The sequence below is a fragment of the Gadus chalcogrammus genome, chromosome 11, assembly GCF_026213295.1.
Source record: "Gadus chalcogrammus isolate NIFS_2021 chromosome 11, NIFS_Gcha_1.0, whole genome shotgun sequence".
NCBI classification, from domain to species: Eukaryota; Metazoa; Chordata; class Actinopteri; order Gadiformes; family Gadidae; genus Gadus; species Gadus chalcogrammus.
The window spans coordinates 23,315,328-23,334,492 of NC_079422.1; the positions used below are offsets into that span (position 1 = coordinate 23,315,328).

Consider the following 19,165-nt stretch of genomic DNA (forward strand, 5'->3'; position numbering starts at 1 on the left):
ACATATTGTATAAATTCGGGATGAAGAAAAGCTCGGACCGAACCGAGACCTTCCCCACGATTAAGGCACTGTGTGCCACTAGCAACGTTCTCATATGAAGACGAAACAACACAGAATGTATTCCGGATAATTGAGTCTTATCCTGCGAAAATTGTATTGCACATTTCCCTCTTCTCCGCATAAGCGAACCCCTCTAACGAAACGGGGCTCTGCTGTGCACTGCTTGACACTTCGTTAATCACCTACTAATTTATTGTAAATATCCTCCTTTTGAAACCCAAACGGCCCTTCCATGCGACGGGGGGCCTGTTGGGAGAGGCTGCGGCGCGGCGCGGCGCGGGGGCCAACATCTGTAGGTGGATTAGTTCCCAAAACCCAAACAGTTTACTGGGGAACGCGGCCCTGGTGACGACACACAGTGGGCAGCTTGCAGCTCTTAAAACACAAACGCTCTGTGTAGATAAAGGGGGAGAGCCAAAATCGAGTAAACACATGATTTCCGCCGATCCAGAACACCTGTGTTTTGCAGATACCCCGCGTTTACGGGGAGTTGGGGGAGGAGGGAACGAAGTGGTGTGGAGGACACGGCGACCGTATTTGGTCGCACCAAATAAATATTGCACTCGGCGCCTTCGTAGGATTCATTCGTCCGGTGCATTGTGGTTGACGCTGTCAGCCATGGTCTTAAGTGAGATCTATCTATTGAGAAATACGGCCAAGAAGACTGCCGGTGTCATGCAAGGTTGGTGGTTCACAGCTCGTATGACACAGGCTGGTCGCAGCTATTTTCCTGATGACGGGCGCAGATGGGAATCCCTGTGTAGGCCGCCTCACCGGACTGAGAATATGACACTAATAGACGTTAAATAATGGAAATAGGCTTAGGAGGGACTTCCAGAAATAGTGTTGCAGGTATTGGGGATTAGGGTTAAATGTCAGAAAGGTCAGGTAAGATACCAGTCTAGACTGGTTTGCAAGGGTTGGCCCATTAAGCAGCTTGGACAATTGGTCTGTTTCTGGCTGGCATTTTTTTCATGAGACAACTTTAATGTATTCTAGGTGTATGTGTACAGTAGCCCTATTACTGTCAGATCAATGTCAAGGATAATCATTATCCGATAAATACCAGACTGATTAACAGTTGTCACCAGCTATCCAGTGATTGTATTTGGTAGTAAGTGAGTTCTAACGTTAACGTTACATATTACTGTATGATAATCAGGCGACAGGGCTGTCTGAAGCTGTAGCTATAGGCTTGAAGACTCTTTCTTTTTGTTTACTTTAAGGATTTGGAATTTGCCTTTAAAGATCCTCTAATGGGATTAGCCAATGGGAGTCCTGCCGCATCCTGTTGTGTTTCTGTTTCCCAATTCAACCTTCTGGAGGTCTGACTATTGCCTGTTTATGTTGCCTATCAAGATTTGACTCACGCTAACAGTGAAAGTGCTACTTGACCATTAACACTACATGCGCTGCTCAATATACCTTGATTTATACTGATCTATCGCGTGACATTTAGGGCTTTTCAACCCTTCAAAGAAAAGGGGGTCAAGTGAAAAGAAAACGGCAGCAAATTATCCTTATATCTACTATGTATGAATTGTATTGAAAGAGATACCTTCTTGTTAGTGGATCTGCTTGAATTAATCACAATTTTACAATAGTAACACATTCAATTAAAATAACACGCATAAATTCTAATAGCAATGATCATTTTTGCTAAAGGGTATTAATTAACCAAGTAGCCTAACTTTTCTTTCACTTAATTTGATCAATCGAACTGAAAGGTGCGGTTGGTATGTAATTCATGAATAGTATGAATAATAACATGTAGAAAAAAGTAACACATAACACACAAAAACAAGTTATTAAAATGGCCGACATTCCAGGCCGCCTCGTTACATGGCTTGACAGCCTTGCATTCTCTTCTTTTTCTTCTCCACTTTTCTTCTTATTTTCTTCTGTTTCACGTGCTGCCGCTGGACTGGTCCAGTCTCTACATATCAGCCTGGTTCACATACACAAGATTAAGTAGCAAAAGTGACATCCAAGACCAATCGGGCCACCCAAGAGAACAGCGACCTGCGGAAAGGCTGTCAGAAGCCCCTTTCGCAACATTAATCTTCAAGCTTCTCCTGCACTGCCAACTTGCATCTCCTTCAACCAGGGTAGGGGAGAGAGGATGGAGCTCCCCCTGCTTGTCTCCTCTTCATCAATTAACTCTTTGGGGGACAATTCATCGTCACCTGACATGTGCCGGAGAACTTCAAACAAACGTGAGCAGATTAATGAGTTTTCCAGACATGTTAAGAAAACGTCTGTTTCATTGGGTGATGATTGGGCGGCGATTATAATGAATTCTAGTGTTTTATAGAAGTGTTTTAAGTGTTTTTGTTATATGTATAATAACCAATGTAGCAATATCCGCCTGAATTGAAGGCCTATCATTATTTAAAGACAAATAATAGGCTCTTAAAGGATATGTGTATAAAAAGGTTATATATATATATATATATATATATGAGAGCTGTCAAGCGATTAAAATATTTAATCGTGATTAATCGCATTAATGTCATAGTTAACTCACGATTAATCGCGATTAATCGCAAATTCTTTTTCTATGCTAAATATCCCTTGATTTTTTTGTCCCATAATTCTTCTCATTTTAATTCTCTTATCAACATGGTGAAGTGCATCGGCTTGCCTTGTGCAAATGATTTATATATATATATATATATATATATATATATATATATATAACAATCCTAATAAATCTACATCTCTGAATGAGTAAAAGACAGTTGGAGTGTTAGAGCAGACATGTAGGGGTCCGCGGACGTCTGTGTCCGGCTCCCTTACCTAACCCCCGTGACCCTTTTGTCTTCCCCATAGCCAATGGGATCTTTGAAGTGTGTGGAGAGCCAGGGGTCCTGACCTCAGCGAGGAAGGCATCACATCCAAGCTGATAGTAATGGGACAAAGGAGGAAGAAAAGATCAATAAGTGTGCCATTGTATGCCTTTGGGAGCTGCCTTCCCAAACCTTTAGAGTCGTTTAGAGCCAAATTCATCATTGTGTTTCCAGATGGAGAGTTGGCAGTGTTAGCATTTGCTTTGCGTTAGCCGCGTCCCATTGACTTGCAGAGCTACAGTAGCCTAGCTCCCGTTCATGTGAGCGGAATACCCTTATAATTAATTTCAAAGACGTCCAATGTGTAACTTGCTTATTCCAAACGAGCCACAGAAACAAAACAACAAGATTTAAGTTTGTCAAGACGATGACAACGATGATTTGACACTATTTTCCGGAGACCTAAACTATGAGGTCCCTGCGCTGATACTATCACTGGGCCAGTGGCATCACAGATATAGAGAGCTGAAGTATTGGTTGAATTGGTTGAATATTCCTTTTCTCTTAGGAAGGTCCCTAACTGAGTGAAATGACCCGATTGTATGAGCCCAGGTATCAGCCATGATAAGAGCTGTTCAAATGCCAAGGAAAGGTGCTTCTTCGCTTCCTTCCTTGTATCCTTTGGCATCCTTTACGAACGGAATGGAGGTAATGCTGTCCCACAATGCCTTGCTGCAGGAAGCAGCAGTCAAGCATTCAAACGATCAATCATTATTATCGACAATCATTTTATAACAAACATACTAAGTGGGATTCACTTTGATAAATATGAGTGGACAGGAGGGTGAGGCTAAGCAACCCTTCTCAATGTGACAATTGTCCATTTATTTCACTGTTGAGAAAAGGAATCCTATGATATTATTTTTCTATTATTTTATATTAGGTTTTACAGAGTTGTCCACTTTATACGTTTATAACCCGAGTATGAAACAACACGGTAAGAACACACTGGGCGAAGTATCATAGATGAGCGTTTAGTAGTCACATCTTCTGAGCAGTGTGGTTTCCTAGCCCGGTGTACTTGCAGTCGGATTCTCTTGGCACAGCGGTTGTCTTTTCCTGAGTTATTGTGGATGCTGCTTCGCAACTTTCCTTGACCTTGTGACGTTTTCCATCGAGGGCAAGGAAAAGTGGCTTTGAGATGTTTTCATTTCCTTTACATTATGAATCTGAGTCTTAGTTGCGAGATGACCTTACGGGCGACCTTAAAAGTAAGGCATCATGATGATCTGCATTTGAAAACCGATTGACTGAAATTCGAGTCGTTTTTTTTTTTTCAAAAACTATTTTGAAGATGCTTTGTCGAAAGGACTTAACGTCACAGCTTTGTTTGAAAGCTGTTTATTTGACGCTTACACAATCAATGATATTCTAACGTTGCATTGGTTGTTTTGCATACGCAGCTCAAAAGTCATACACCCAGGGTGACCGACCGCATGTCTGATAAGGGCTGCCTGTGACGTTTTTTGGTTTCGATAGCCAGCAATCAATGTCAATCTGCAGATCTACATCCTCCACAATGTGTTGCAACACAAATACAAGCCCACAAGGCCCCAGCGAAGCCGCAGCATGTCCAGAGCACAACTTTGGCGTCGGACTAGCCAGGGTTGCGTGCTGCTTGCGGGGGCTAGGAAATTTACAGTATGAATGTGACCAAGAACAATAGTGATCATTGGGTCATCATCGCTTTGGAAAGCGGTTGCGTGAGGGAGACCACCCCCACTATCTGATAGGTCTCGGCACGAGATCTACTCCATTTGCCTCCTGGGCCTTTTGTTCCGCCAATGGATCCGCAGCAGAAGAAAGCAGTTAGTGATGCTTGTGTGCGTGACTTTGGTATTCCATTAAACAAAAACGCACGTTTTGATCTTAATATTCTGTACTCCTCGTTTTCTTCTTAATTATACTAATATCATGCTCAACTGATTCCAATAAGATTGAGAATATGTTCTTAGTTATTCCATGTGTTTTCCTTTGAGTATTATTCTAGGGTGAACACTTGTTTGACATTAATTCAATAAGAAGAATCAATACAATTTAAAGTAGATCCTGGTGTGACATTCAAAACCCATTCCAACGCTGATCCTTAGAAACCAGTCAAAGTTAGAAAAAAAGATAGAACAAGTACTACTGCTGTGCGATTTGAATGTTTTTACAACTTTTAATTGCTGCAGCATGCTCCCATTCACGCGTACAAATAAATAGACGCACACACTCACATAACATCATCATGTACACACCCTATACACCATCGTTGTCGTTGATTGCGGACAGCTCACCAATAGGATTGTGTAAGCCCAGCAATTTGCTTGCGCTTGTGCTGTTCCATGTGTTTGTGTTTGTGTGTGTGTAAACACTGTTGTTCTGTTGTTCAGTAATGACTTCAAACAATTTCATCATGGCACAATGATCTTTTTCTCCTCCTTTCATTATTGCATTATTTCACCAATGGTCCAAACGTGCTGGAATGCTTCCAACTTCTATTGGTGCAAGTTAGTTCAGCCAGGGGAAAGGATTTTCTCCGTTGCTTTTTATGTAGAATTCAAATGCGACGCAAATACAGTGATGTTTACGCATACCTTGCGTTCAGGCGGCGCATTACGAGCATATAGGGGCGGCCCTTATGATGTACCGACGGACGGTTAAGGATTTGCATCGCGGTGCATTAATTACTGCTGAAGGATGAGTTATACCAATTATGCATCGATGAATAGTGTGTGAATATCAAAGCGGTCACGCAGTTTGGCATAAGTGGAAGTTTAGGAAACACAAAGGGCTGGCTGGCAGGAAGTGAACTGCAGCTGAGTGTGAATAGCTCCGTGGCGAGTGAGTTGAAATGCATGAAAATTCATCACACCATAAATATACAATAAGGCTTAAAAACAACGTGGGTTATGCATTTTCATGAAACGTTAACTCAAATATGTTGAGTTAATTATCAGGTGCTTTATGACCAAAGTTTGACATCATTATCAAGATGCATGTTCATCATGTGCATCATCACACCAATAAACGGGTTACCCGGACTACTCCTCACAACAAACAGCACCCCCCCCCGCTGAGCAGAGCTGAGGAGCAGGTCTCTGGACTCGGTGCTCTGGGCAGTGGTGGAAGTTGTCTATGGTGGCGTGTGGTGGTTGCGTGGGAGAGCTGGATTTCAACCACTCTCGCCAGCAAGCTGCCAACACCATTCTGAACATACAGGAGCCTACTGGAGGTTTATGCGAGGGATTCTGGAAATAAATGTAAGAAATCCTCATTTGAACCGAGCCTCGAGGGAACTGAATTAAGCACTCAAGAATTTCGGGCATCTGGCATTAATAGAGAGTAGATCATTACCATGATGTTGTTAAGACGTGGTTTTATGTTTGTTCAATCTAGGTGGAGATTGATACGGATGTGCTGGTATATTGAATGGGGGGGGCATTACCTGTCAGAGCCTTTGGAACACAACAAACCTAACCATAACCCCCTAAACCTAAAGGAAACCCCACATTTTTTTAAAGAATGTTTTAATTTATAATCGTGTATTTTATTAGCGGTGTTCCTGGGACTGTGGGTTCTTTGCTGGGGCCGTTCCCTGTCTCTGGCCCTCCTGTTTTTTTTGTTTTTCAGGAACCCTGATCCCAGGGGCATTCGGGGCCTCAAACTGGGGCCGGGTACCAAACCCTGGGTACCAAACCCTAAAACCTGAGCCTTATATTGAACCCTGGAACCAAAAACCAAACCATAAACCCTGACCCTAATTAGGAACACTAACACTCAAATCCCATTACAAATAGTTGACGTTCAGATGAAACAATCCTTTATCTAAAAAGACAAATATATATATTTTTAAAACCTGACCCGAATAGAAAACCCTGGACCTGGTACAAACCCCTAGAACCAAGAAACAAACCCTACCTCTGAATCAAAATAGTGAACCCAAACCCCAGAACCTCAATACCCTAATAGGAAACCATAACCCTAGGATCGAAAAACCCTAGAATCAAAAGCAAACCCTAATACGATGGAGAATGACGAATCCTCCTAAATGAGTGAGCAAAAAAAGATGCAACAAGAAAAAGGAGGAAAAAAAGTGAGAGAAAGAGATAGTCCCCAAAAAAAGCTTGAGAAAAATAATGTAGAATGAGAAGATCGATAAAAGAGGAAAGACAAAACCAATATGAGTGAGCGAAAGGTTGGAGATCAAAGAAAATAGAGCAAAAAAATATGAAAAATCATGGAAAGAACGAGATTAAGAAAAGGGAAAAATTGGGAGTTTAATTTTTTTTTAAACTCAAATAGGAAACAATAACCCTTAATCTAAACCTTAGAACCTTAATCCAAACCTAATCAAAATAGGAAACCCAAGGCCCTAAACAAAACCCTCTCCCTAAAGCCAAACTCTAACCCTATAACCCTAAAATAATACTCTCAAACTTTAAAACCATCACAATCTTACCCCAAATCTAACCCATAACTCATAATATAAAGAGATAATTATTTGAACCGTGCAAAATACAATTTGTTTCCTTATGGAAAACAAATAGCAAAGCAGTCTACAGTGAAGCTTATAATGGCATGGAAACTGTTGGGCTTGGCATGGGGATGAAAATAAAACTTTATTACTTGGTTTGATTTTAAGAACATGCTGTTATTTCATATAGCTGTTAGAGGCAAACCTCAACCTTTTTGGATCAAACGTCGGTTTCTAGCCGAGCTAGAATACAAAGTGATGTGAATATCTCCGCAACAAAAACTGCAACAGAAACATCAAAAACGAATGGACAAACACATATTTCTCTTTTTATTGATAGGTTAAAATGTACAAGTTTGCTCAACAACAAGAACAGGTGAAGCAAAGCAAACGAACAGACATTTGGGGGTCATCCGTTTACTTTGCAGATCTCCTCGTCCGCTTGTCCCAGGAGAAGTTCGCTCCGTACGACTTCACTCTGGGCTTGGCGCTTCTCTTCTCCGTGATGTCGTAGCTCCAACCTGCACGCACGCACGCACGCACGCACGCACACACACACACACACACACACACACACACACACACACACACACACACACACACACACACACACACACACACACACACACACACACACACACACACACACACACACACACACACACACACACACACACACACACACAGTTAGCGTCGGTGGCCAGAACATCTTGTAGATTCCCTTTGGTCGCGCTCCAGCCCCAATGAGGTGCCTGGTAGACACTCTCGAGCTGTGGAGACAGCTCGGCTCCGATCACTTTCGTTCGCTAAAACAAAGCTTCACTGGCGTCCATCGTGAACGTGGTTTGAATATATTTATATTTCGATTCAGAAAATAAAAGAGAAGATAAGAGAAAGGCGGGTATACAGTATATAAAAGAAAGAAGCTTCTCATTAGTTGGATAATTGGCTGGTGAAAGCATCCTAAAAAATGAGAGGTTGTCAGATTGTTGTCTTGGTAGCGTTCCGATACGGTCTAGTGATTATATACCATTTTTCTCCGCAAAAGCCATGGCGTCTTCCTTGGAGGAGAAGCTCAGCACCATGTTGGACAGTGGGTCAGCCCTGCAACAACAAAACACAGATTCATGTGTAAAACAAAGCCTCCGATCAGATAGACCCCGTCCCCACAGAGCAAGGGCTATCTGAACACACCATTCACAGACATCCACCCAACAGCGTCAAGGGGACTCACGTGGAGGCCCAGCCCATCAGAGGGTTCTCCCAACGCTCCCGGGTGTCAAAGTCGATCTTCCACTTCTTGGTGCTGTTGGCCCCGGACTGCATGGCCGTCTTGGTAGGCACGAAGATGCGCACCTTGCGCGTCTTGATGTGCTCCTCGGGGACGCCCGTCACAGAGGAGATATCCTGAGAAAGACACAAAGAACATGGCCGTTCAGCAGAAGCCAGAGTGATTTAAAGAAGGCGGCCGTTTTCGGTCCATTACACCAGCAGTTGCTTCACCCGAAAAAAGTGTGTTTTATAAACTAGTATCCAATGATGTATGGGGTTTGACGTGACCATTGGCACCGACTGATATTAAACGGACATAAACTGTTCAGCAGCCGTGTTCCTAACATAATTCAATGAATGACCCACATCAAATGAAGATCGCCTTTCAGTAAATCTGGAAAAACATCCCAACACTCATCAACAATGTAACGGGGATGATTAAAAGTTGTTGCGCAACTAAATGATTCATTGTAAAACCCAGTGCTCAGACAGATGGCGACCGAACACTATCAAAGACACCTCGGACCATCCACGTGGATATATAAATACATTGACCATTTTATTTATTAATCTGGTTAAATATTTCAGACGAATAACCAACGATTACGATTTTGTTCCATCTTTTACACAATACAGCCAATGCTTGGAAAAGATCATATTTTTTAAAAACCCAATATGGCGTTTGTCAGTGAAACTCAGGATTCTCTAACGGCAGTCCTGCATAGGAGACAAAACTAAAAGGCAAGTAGACAAAACAAAGAACAAAGGCCGTTAATAGGGTCCTAATTATGCTACAGTCCTCATCTAAAGCCTTCCTTGTCTTATCACATCCTAAAACGCAACTAATTGATGACATTGTGGGGACAGACATCTTCAAGGGTTTCTGTAAGACGGTTTCTTTTTTTTTTTGGACAGAATTCAGACCAAATACTATTCTAGGCCGAAATATTGTTTCGCAATAATGAAAGACGTCCACCGTAACGCCTCATTGGTTCCATGAGCATCGGACTGCACCGAGGAAGATTGGATTTGTGATAAGTTATGGGGGTCATTACTACGGTTCTCTTGAATAAACTCCTAAACTCAAGTGAAAAACTCGTTTTTCATCGTTTATCTGCCATGTTTGGTCAATAACAGAATCTATGGCATTTCTGGGAATAAAGAGCTCCAGTGTCCTTATACAAATATGTTCCTTTTTTATCCATAAAGTAAATTAAATCCTTCCACACAATATTCTACCTTACTGAAGTGAAAAAATAGCATTGTTCTTAAAATAATCTTTCTATATAATCGTTTATTCAATCCATTCTTGGTAATTTAATAGTTTAACTTTCCGTGACCCCTTTTAGCAACGAACCTGCCATTTTGAGGATTGCAGGAATTGAAATTGCCGTGCCGAAAACACTGATTGTATAGGGCACCTATTCTATGGCCATAGCAAAGTGCTCATTCAGAAAGTAGGCCAGCGCGAGGAGGTGGACCTCTGGGCACACATGCATATTCCTTGGTCATTGAAGGCCATTCAAGCTCTAATAGAGGATCTCATCCAATTCTTCAGGGAATTAGCAAACAAGCAATGGGGAAGTCGCCCACAAAACCCAGGCAAACCTCCCAGGACGCAGCCAGCAGCCACCCAGCGCTGGAGGCCTTTCCAGGGTGCCCCCAACCCCCCCCCACCCCCCCACCATTCAATACAAGAACCTTACACATTTCAATGACCATTACAACTTCAAAGAATCAATTTTTCATCATTGTCCGTCATCTGCCAATTGATTTGTATAAAGAGAGGCTCTCTTTATTTCGATGGAAGTCTTCACAAAGGACCTCCTTTCCCGTGGTGTGGAAGGTTTCCCTGAGCATAGTTAAGTCCAGTAAATGAATGCGCCAATTGCTAAAAACATTTCAGCCTGCCTCATTCAACGGTTGCAGAGCTAAAGAACTAGACCAGAATCCGTTTAATCACTCGCATGATCTACAGACTCAAACAGATTGTTAAAATTAGCAGAAAAAAGGGGGGAGAGGGGGAGACTTCCAAGAGTGCTTGGTAATTATTTCCGGTTGCCCCATCTACTTAACCTTAACAATTCCTCCTTGTCAGACAGAGGAGGAAAACATGTTCCTTTCACCAAGAGAGAGTGCTCGTAGTTTGTGACACAACCTTCAACTGGGCGCAAGAAGTGGAACTGTAGAAGATGGATTCGCTTTGAGATACTAAACAACAAAGTGATAAAACGTGGTTAGAGAAAAATAAAGAATCTTACATAATATATTAGAGGAATACAATCATTTCTGCACTTAGTTTAACATTGTGCAAGTTCTCAATCCAATGTTGGCACCAATTCCAACCAAAAATTCATCTTCATTTTCAAGACCATAAAATTCAAAGCTTGCTGGCATTATGATAAACACCGCGATAGGTGATGTTGCACACAAGGTAACCAATAACGACCTGAGGTTATCCTACGGTCACATTGTGCTCCAAAACCCTTCAACCTAAGAATGTGATGATAGTAAAAAATCTGTCTCCCAGACCCATGTGGGGTTTGGGTCCGTATTCCCCTCGGGATTAGTCAACGCTGGTGCGTTATGTACGTTCACTTAAACCATAACCGACACATAGGCCGGGGGGGTGGGTTGGGGCAAGCACGGAAAAACTCAGGCGATAATCCCTCCAGAGGTAGCCAACCTTAAAAAAAATATATATATATATAAAAAAAGAATAACACCCAAATCTTTATCACACACAGTGAGCGTGGGCGAGGACAAAAGGTGCTTCGTCACCAAAGAAGAGGATGTGCCGACTAGACACATGCTCCGTCAGGACGCACGGCTCATTAAAAAAAAAAAAAGCAAAAATATAATAATACACAAGTCTAGACTGCGCCGGGCCCTTGCATACATTACAGCCAGGAGCCTAGGAGGGCTGCCGGCACCACAGACACGGCCCCACAATGCAGCCCGCCACAAAGAGCCCGATTGTGGCTGGAATGTGGCGTGTTCCCAGGAAGACTAGAGACGGCCGCCACAAAGGGAGAAAACACACACGGCGGGCACTTCTCCTCCTGCCACGTACAGGAAGCAAAACGAAGAAAACTATGAAGTTTGACACTATTCACACACACAGGGCCCTCACAGGGGCCCCCCCCTTCAATACCTGGCTGTGCAGACAGAATGCCGGGCTTAAGAGAGGGGCGCGGAGAAAAAGAGCTGGCAGAGTCTCCGTCACGTGAAAGCGTGTCCATATTTTTGACACCTCCAGGCTCCTCTGAGGATAAAGAGCGTGGGGGGTGGGGGGTGGGGGGTGGGGGGGAGGGGGGTTTAGGGGGGCTCTGTTGCTGTGCGGCTGCCGGCCCCTGCAGAATGCTTAATGCTGGCATCGGGGGTCCGCCTCTGCAGACCCGCTGGAAGAGGTTTCCGTGTAAACAAGCAGACGGAGTAGGTGTGAAGGAGACCACGAGGAGCGGTCTCCCGATTTGTCTTTTTAAGCATCGCAGCGAATGAAGCCGCAGCCGTAGAAGCTCCATGCAAAAAAACCGTGGCCTCGACCGGGGAATAAACACACTGCTTCAGACAGAAACAGTTTATAGTTAAATAGGTTAAATAGTCCGATATAAACTTCATTCAGGGTGGGTGTGTTAATGATCATGGCGTGGACGAGAGACCAAACAACCGAGGCCAAACTGAAATCTCCCAACCCAGACAGGGGCCAAACAAGCCAGGGCCAGGGCCAGCCCGCCCACCCACCCAAAACAACAACAAAATGCCTTGCGTGCGTAACGCGAGTCTGTGACATACTCCTTCACACAGCCAGGATGTGCTCGGGAGGGAGGAGGGGACACCCTTTGACGGACGTGCTCAGAGGAGCGCTCAAACTTCTGTTTCGGCTTCACACAGAGGAAGAGGAGGGGGCAAAAGCCTACCTTGGTAGCTCGGGGAGGTCACTGGGTCAGGCTGGCTGTTTCATGTTGAGTCAGCGTGTGGCTAAAACCCAAACATCACCCCCACCCCCCCACCACCACCACCACCACCACCACACCCAGTCCAAGGGCCTCATTCATCACCCCTACGGCCGTTCCCACCTCTTTCATCTGAGGTGTTGCGCCATGGACACTGGTTGGAGTGGTTCCTGTCTCGAATGGAGACGAATAAAACGCGGCTGATTAAAATACTACCGTTTCCGTTGGTCTAGCTTGCGGCGTATCAACGTTGATTTAGGATTCTACAGCCCCACAACTCTCTGGAGTTCTCAATTCAGCGGGTGTGTGTGTGTGTGTGTGTGTGTGTGTGTGTGTGTGTGTGTGTGTGTGTGTGTGTGTGTGTGTGTGTGTGTGTGTGTGTGTGTGTGTGTGTGTGTGTGTGTGTGTGTACTTGGGAGGGGGGGGGGGTCCTAATTTGCTAGATGTGGCAACAGTTGTTTGTTTGGGCCTTTTATAGTTGTTTCTAAGGATGGCGAGGGGCCAGTTTGCGACGCCCTAGCGCTGAATGCACAAACACAGGGCCCACAGTGCATGTTGTCAACACCGGCGACAGCGGCGGTGGAAAAGTGGGCTCTCAGCGCAACAACCACTAGCAGAGAATATGTTCTCCGCTCGATTCCTCAGGGGATTCCGAACGCATCACGATCGACCGATAAACTACAACACACGGATTGACACAAGGGCTACTAGGAACAGGGGGGGGGTTGGTTCCTTCGAGTGGTATAGACTTCAAATGATTCTAAACACAAATACGTACCACTACATTTAGGCTCTGCATCGTGACCTGGCTACAAAACATGCCTCAAGCACAGACTCATATTGCAAGATAGACTCGTTACTTTGAATGTGCGCAACATCTACTTCACATTTAACATACTAATACTGGTACAAATGACCTCTAGGGATGAATGTTTTAACATCGGTACAGTACACTACAACCACCACAGCGATCACAACGGCAGCAGAAAAGCACAACTCCCGCCAGCAACAGCAAATGTGTTGTGACGCAATGTGGTACGGCAGACAGTACAGACGGGCGATGGTGAATGAAATACCATTTAGTGGACTGGGGCATAATAAAGCCGGTTGTCTGGCGCTCTTCAAAGAGCCACATCCTCGGCCCCGCTCCTCCAAACTTGAGCCCAGGGATTCTTTGCACAAGTGTAGCGTACCGAGAGAGGGCACCCAGACAAAATAGACACTGGAGTGGTCTGTGTGCAAAGGAAGGGAGGGGGGGACAAGTGGCTAGGAGGAAAGGGGTGGGGGTGTGTGTGTGTGAGAGAGTGTCTGTAACTGTGTGTGTGGGTGTCAAATAGTGTGTGTGTGTGTGTGTGTGTGTGTGTGTGTGTGTGTGTGTGTGTGTGTGTGTGTGTGTGTGTGTGTGTGTGTGACACTGTAGGTCATCGTTTGTCTGCGGCTAGACAGGCTTTGAGAATTTACACCCATGTACTGTAGGCCTAAAATGCCTGCGCTAAAAATAACCCAGAAGTCTGCATTGTTCCGTTTTCCCCTCACCCCATTGCCTTCCGCCAATTTTAACATTGTGATCGCCCATCAAGGTGAATTAACAAGCTCTGCCTTTTCTTTTTGACACATTGCTCAAACCCTTTCCAGAAAACCTCACAAGATCGAGACATCCACAGTTGTAGAAAGGTGAGACATTGTACCCAAAACTTATCCAGCTCAGCAATAGCCAACTTTAACTCAGAGCTAAAACATCATAAACAGATTTACTTTGTTTTACCGATAATACAATTGGACCAAAATGGCCTGCGGGCTGCTCCTCGCTCATTCACTGCCTTTATGAAGACCCGCGGTCGGCCTCCAGACCCCCGCTCTGAGATCATCCCACTCTTGAATCTTTTGTCCAGATGGGTTCCACCTTGCCAAGAACTTTGGCCGTAAAAAAAGTGACAAACCAAAAGACAGAGTAGCTAATTTAACATGCCAAGCATCAAACAGCCCCGACGTTTTCATACTCCTTTTCCTCTCCCCTTCTGCCTCGTCTTCTAACCCTTCCCCAAGTCTCTCATAACCCCCCCCCCCCCACACACACACACACACACACACACACACACACACACACACACACACACACACACACACACACACACACACACACACACACACACACACACACACACACACACACACACACACACACACACACACACACACACACACACACACACACACACACACCACCACCCCTCGCCCCGACCCTCCCGCCTTCTGTCTTGTAAAAAAAAACCCTGGTGCTTTTAGACAACTCTATAACGAGGCTTCATGGGCCTTTAAGATGATGGTGTTGTCTTTATGTGGACGGCAGGAGGGCCCGCCTGCTTGGGCCCGGGCAGAGGAGAGGACTCAGCCGGGCGGTTTGGGGGGGGGGGGCATGTGGGGAAGGGATTGTATCAGCGCGGCCTCCCTGTTCCAACTGCCTTTGAATTGCCTCGACGCACTCGGTGAACTCCACTACCTGTCTGAAGGGGGGGGGGGGGGGGGAAGCCACCCCCCCCCCCCCCTTCAGACAGGTAGTGAAGCGACCCGGCCAACCCGGCCCACTAACCCTGCGGGGAACCAGGGCAGACATTCCGTGTGGAGGCCGTGTATCGGTGGCTGGCACGCTGGCCCCAGGGTGCGACCCAGCAGGGTCTAATCAAACTGGAATTACCGACTAAATGAGGGTCAGGGGAGGGTCGGGGTCAGGGGATAGCGCAGGGCAGCCAGGGGCACCCGGGGCCCGGTTGGGCCGGGGGTTTAACAGGGAGGCTAACGGGACTGGGTTTGAACACAAGCGTCAAAGGAAGATTGGATGTTGTTGTTTGGATTGCATGTTTATCGGAGGATATGATTGATGTTATGTTATTGATAAAGGGATTGATTATAGACGGAGAAGGAGGTCGGTTTGAACGCAATAGCCGTTCGCGTTTTTAATCATTTGGATTGAATTAGCCCACTTTTGACCGAGTCCACGTTTCTTCGCCCTTACGTCAAGCATATGAAGCATTTAAGACGATGAAAACGTTCCATAACTAAAATGATGGCTGAAAAAGGAGCCCAGTGTACTGTAAACAGCGGAGGGCCTCTCTTTGGTCCGTCTGCTGGAGCCTTTGGAGGACTGCCCTGCCCTGGGCAGAGGCAGTGGGACACAATGGAAGCTCTGTGGCCAGCCATTCTGAAGTGGCCGCTATCTTTTTCGTGAGAGTCTCAGGGTGTCTAACAAACTTTTTTTTTTTTCCATGCTTGCCCCTTTCTCTCTCTCTCTCTTTTTTTTTTCTTTTTACTCGACACATTTCTCTCTTCTTTTTTTTTTTTTTTTAAAGAGGCCCTTTTTTTTTTTTGCTTCTCTGCTGTTCTTCTCGGTGGCCCCTACTGTGAGCAGAGAGACAGACCAGCCAAAGGTTTGTCTGGCAGTATGGTCAGCTTTGGTCTGGGACAAAAGCACACTGACACTGCCCACACAGAATACTACCCAGCCACCCCCACCGCCCCCCGTCCCCCCTGCGCTCTCCCCGCTCCCCCTATCCCCGCTCCACTCACATCAGACTCCACAACAGACTCCCACATTCCCTAAAACACTCTCCCTTTCTTCCTATCTCCTATCTCTGCCTCGCTAAAAGACAAGGCTTTAGCTAAAAGTCTGACACACAAAGGCAACTTCAAATGCTAGTTTATCAATGTTTAGGCTAAGTTAGCCCAAACAATCAACCTTACTCTCTCCCCCCCCCCAAAAGATATCTGTGATCTTTTTTTTGTCAAGTAGACCGTCTGAAATTGTTATCAGCTCGACCGGCTTCGCACCCCACACACAACTAGCATCATTATCTTCATGTAGTCGCAGCTGTGTGCAAGTGTCAAATGCAATAACTTTAGTGCATTTAACAACTCATCCATTGTCAAAGTACCACATTCTGTTCAATTGAATGGCTCAACTGTGAACAGAATAATTATAGTAATTACAATTTAACGGCAGGCAAGGCTATAGGCTAGTACTTTATAAAGTAACCCAGTATCTGGGTGTCTTATTCATTTTTTCCCTGAAGGAGTTCCCACAGTAAACTGATCATAATTCACTGTTTGGGAAAGGGATATCCGGAGACCTGATATATAAAACTTAACTGGTGGCCAATTACTGTATGAAATACCTTGTTAACTTTATTATTATCCAGGACACAACCTCAACGGCAACACTTCTCTAGCGCCAGCCATCACAATTATATTTGCAGTTGCTTTGTCTGCATGTTATTTAACTTTTTTATCAGTGATGCCAATGTAACTCCACCAATGCACCCGAACAGCAAGAGAAGAAAGCCATGGCCAAACATGGGGTTGGTAAACGTGTTTTTAATTCCCTTTGCTATAGGACATGCCCTTACAAAGCAAAATTAAACCATGACTAATGTAAAAGGAGGTGGCTAATCCCTCAATGTACTGACTGAATATCTATGTACAAGATCCAAAATAAACTGGCACATGGCACATAATAATCGTTATGAGTGTTTAGAGTGGATTGTACTGATGCTGCAGTTAAAAGGCACAACCGACTTAAATTCTGTTCAGAGTCTGCAACACCGGTCCATTGGGCAACATTAGAAAGCAGGGTTCAACACCTCGAGTGATGACTGTGAAAAGCAAGTTTTAAAGAGTAGATTTATCTGCTGCGTTAGCAAACAGAAATGAGCACCCGCTGGGGCTTGTTGCATTGGAACTGGAGAGTTTGGAAGTACTTAAAAGGAAAGCTCAACCTGAGGGCTTAAAATTGTTCTAGTGAGCTTTGTATCCTTTGACGTTTTGCTGTGTTGAAGGACTTAAGTTATAATAGGCAACATTTATCGTTTTCGTTATTTTATAAACTTTCATAGGAATATTGTACATTCCTAGACATGGAGCAATGGAGCGAATGTCTAACCAGCCAGTTCTGGCAGTAGAAACACATCATCCATCCTTTACAACATACAGATATAAATACACAAAGTACATCAATAGCTAAAATTGTAAGTTATGCTTGTACACTGCCAACAAACACCACCAATTGCCAACAAGTACTAACATCGGGCCAGTGGGCCATACCTGTTGGGGATGGTTTGCTGTCAAAAAATATGAAAATAACAAATGTGCCTCACCAATTTTTCATCGACGGTGATGAGCTGAGAATCCTTTGAGGTCTTCTCGGCCAGCCGCGATGTAGATGTACTTGTATACCTAACAAAAAATATATGTCGAGACATTTAGACACTAGGTTGTTGCCATGCTAATTAAACAGCAAAATACAGCTCAAACAACGCATCAAGAATTAAATTTGTCTAATTTATTTTTCAAATATGGGTAGCTTGCTTAGAATATGTGTTCATACTATGAGTGAACAGTGTGGTTATTAGCACAAGCATAATCTTTGAAACACTGACTGAATCAAAATTTGCTGAACAATACATAAATAGACGTAATTCACAATTGATAGTGAAACGGTAGTTTCTCATCAATTATCTGTAATAGTCATAGTGAATGTGTGTAATGGTGTATAATGTGTCATATAATGAATTATCTATCATTAGATTGGGTTTATAGGCTAATCACATACCAATGGTTAACTGAACTAAACAAGTAAGCAAGGTTCATTATGCTGTCAGCAGTGATATTATATCAATCCATGATCAATGAGTGACGTCAGGTTTAACTGAACATCAGGAGCAAGTAAACCATGAGGACACTTTTAGTCACTCAAATGACCTCTCAGTGTAAAGACAGCAAAACTACATGAGTTTGTGGGGTTAATGAAGCGAGGTTTTTGATACGTAGATGTACAACTTCCAATATATGTTCGTGGATGATGTTGAGTGGGCTTCAATTTGTGATTTGAGTTTGTAAAGGTTGTTATTATGAGCCTAGCACACAAAGTGATACGGTTCCTACTGGTTGAACGAGCAAAACTAGCAGGCTTTGCATTGAACTGGTAGTTGTATTCATGGGACCCATATTCAGTACATTGGAATAGGGTTATTATGCACAGACAATTATATCACAATCTGAAGGCTGCCCTTCTACTGCTGCTTTAGCGTCACCTGGCTAGCTTCTGGCTAGCTGCAATGGTATACGTTGTCTGTGCTCCATAAAGAGAGAACACACGAAGAGAGTCGCAAAACGAAAAGGACCGAATGGTCTAAAGTACATGCAATTACCTGGCAGGATTCAGAAACGCCTTTGAAGCTGCACGGATCATCGAAATACGTCCTAAACCTAAAAGTGACATTGAGGACGCCATTGTTGTTGCATATGATGTACGGTGCCTGAACAGGAACAAAAAGTACGACTACGTTTTGGTCCGCGTTGCGTTATTGAAGCAACACAACCTTGGGCTATGGGGAGTCCTTGGATTGGGCCCATTACTATCTATCACTACCAAAAAAGTAGTCTTTTACTGAGTATGTACTAAACGACAGCAGCAGTGCATGTCACTGTATTTCATTATTTCATAAAACAAAGGGATATTCTGACGTTTGCGTCATAGTGGTCGTTTTCCATAAAGAATTTTGCTTTTGGCATTATGT

At 44.2% G+C, this 19,165-nt stretch overlaps 1 protein-coding gene across 1 annotated transcript; it reads right to left on the bottom strand.

Annotated features, from left to right (window-relative positions):
• Positions 1-7,652: 7,652 nt before the first annotated feature.
• ndufs4 (NADH:ubiquinone oxidoreductase subunit S4) lies at positions 7,653-18,963 on the bottom strand. Its single transcript, XM_056602951.1, has 5 exons — positions 18,797-18,963; positions 17,744-17,822; positions 8,603-8,775; positions 8,399-8,472; positions 7,653-7,889 (listed from the first exon to the last, which is right to left on the bottom strand). The coding sequence occupies exons 1-5, from the start codon at positions 18,877-18,879 to the stop codon at positions 7,786-7,788; spliced, it is 513 nt and encodes a 170-aa protein (XP_056458926.1). The 5' UTR covers positions 18,880-18,963; the 3' UTR covers positions 7,653-7,785.
• Positions 18,964-19,165: the final 202 nt, after the last annotated feature.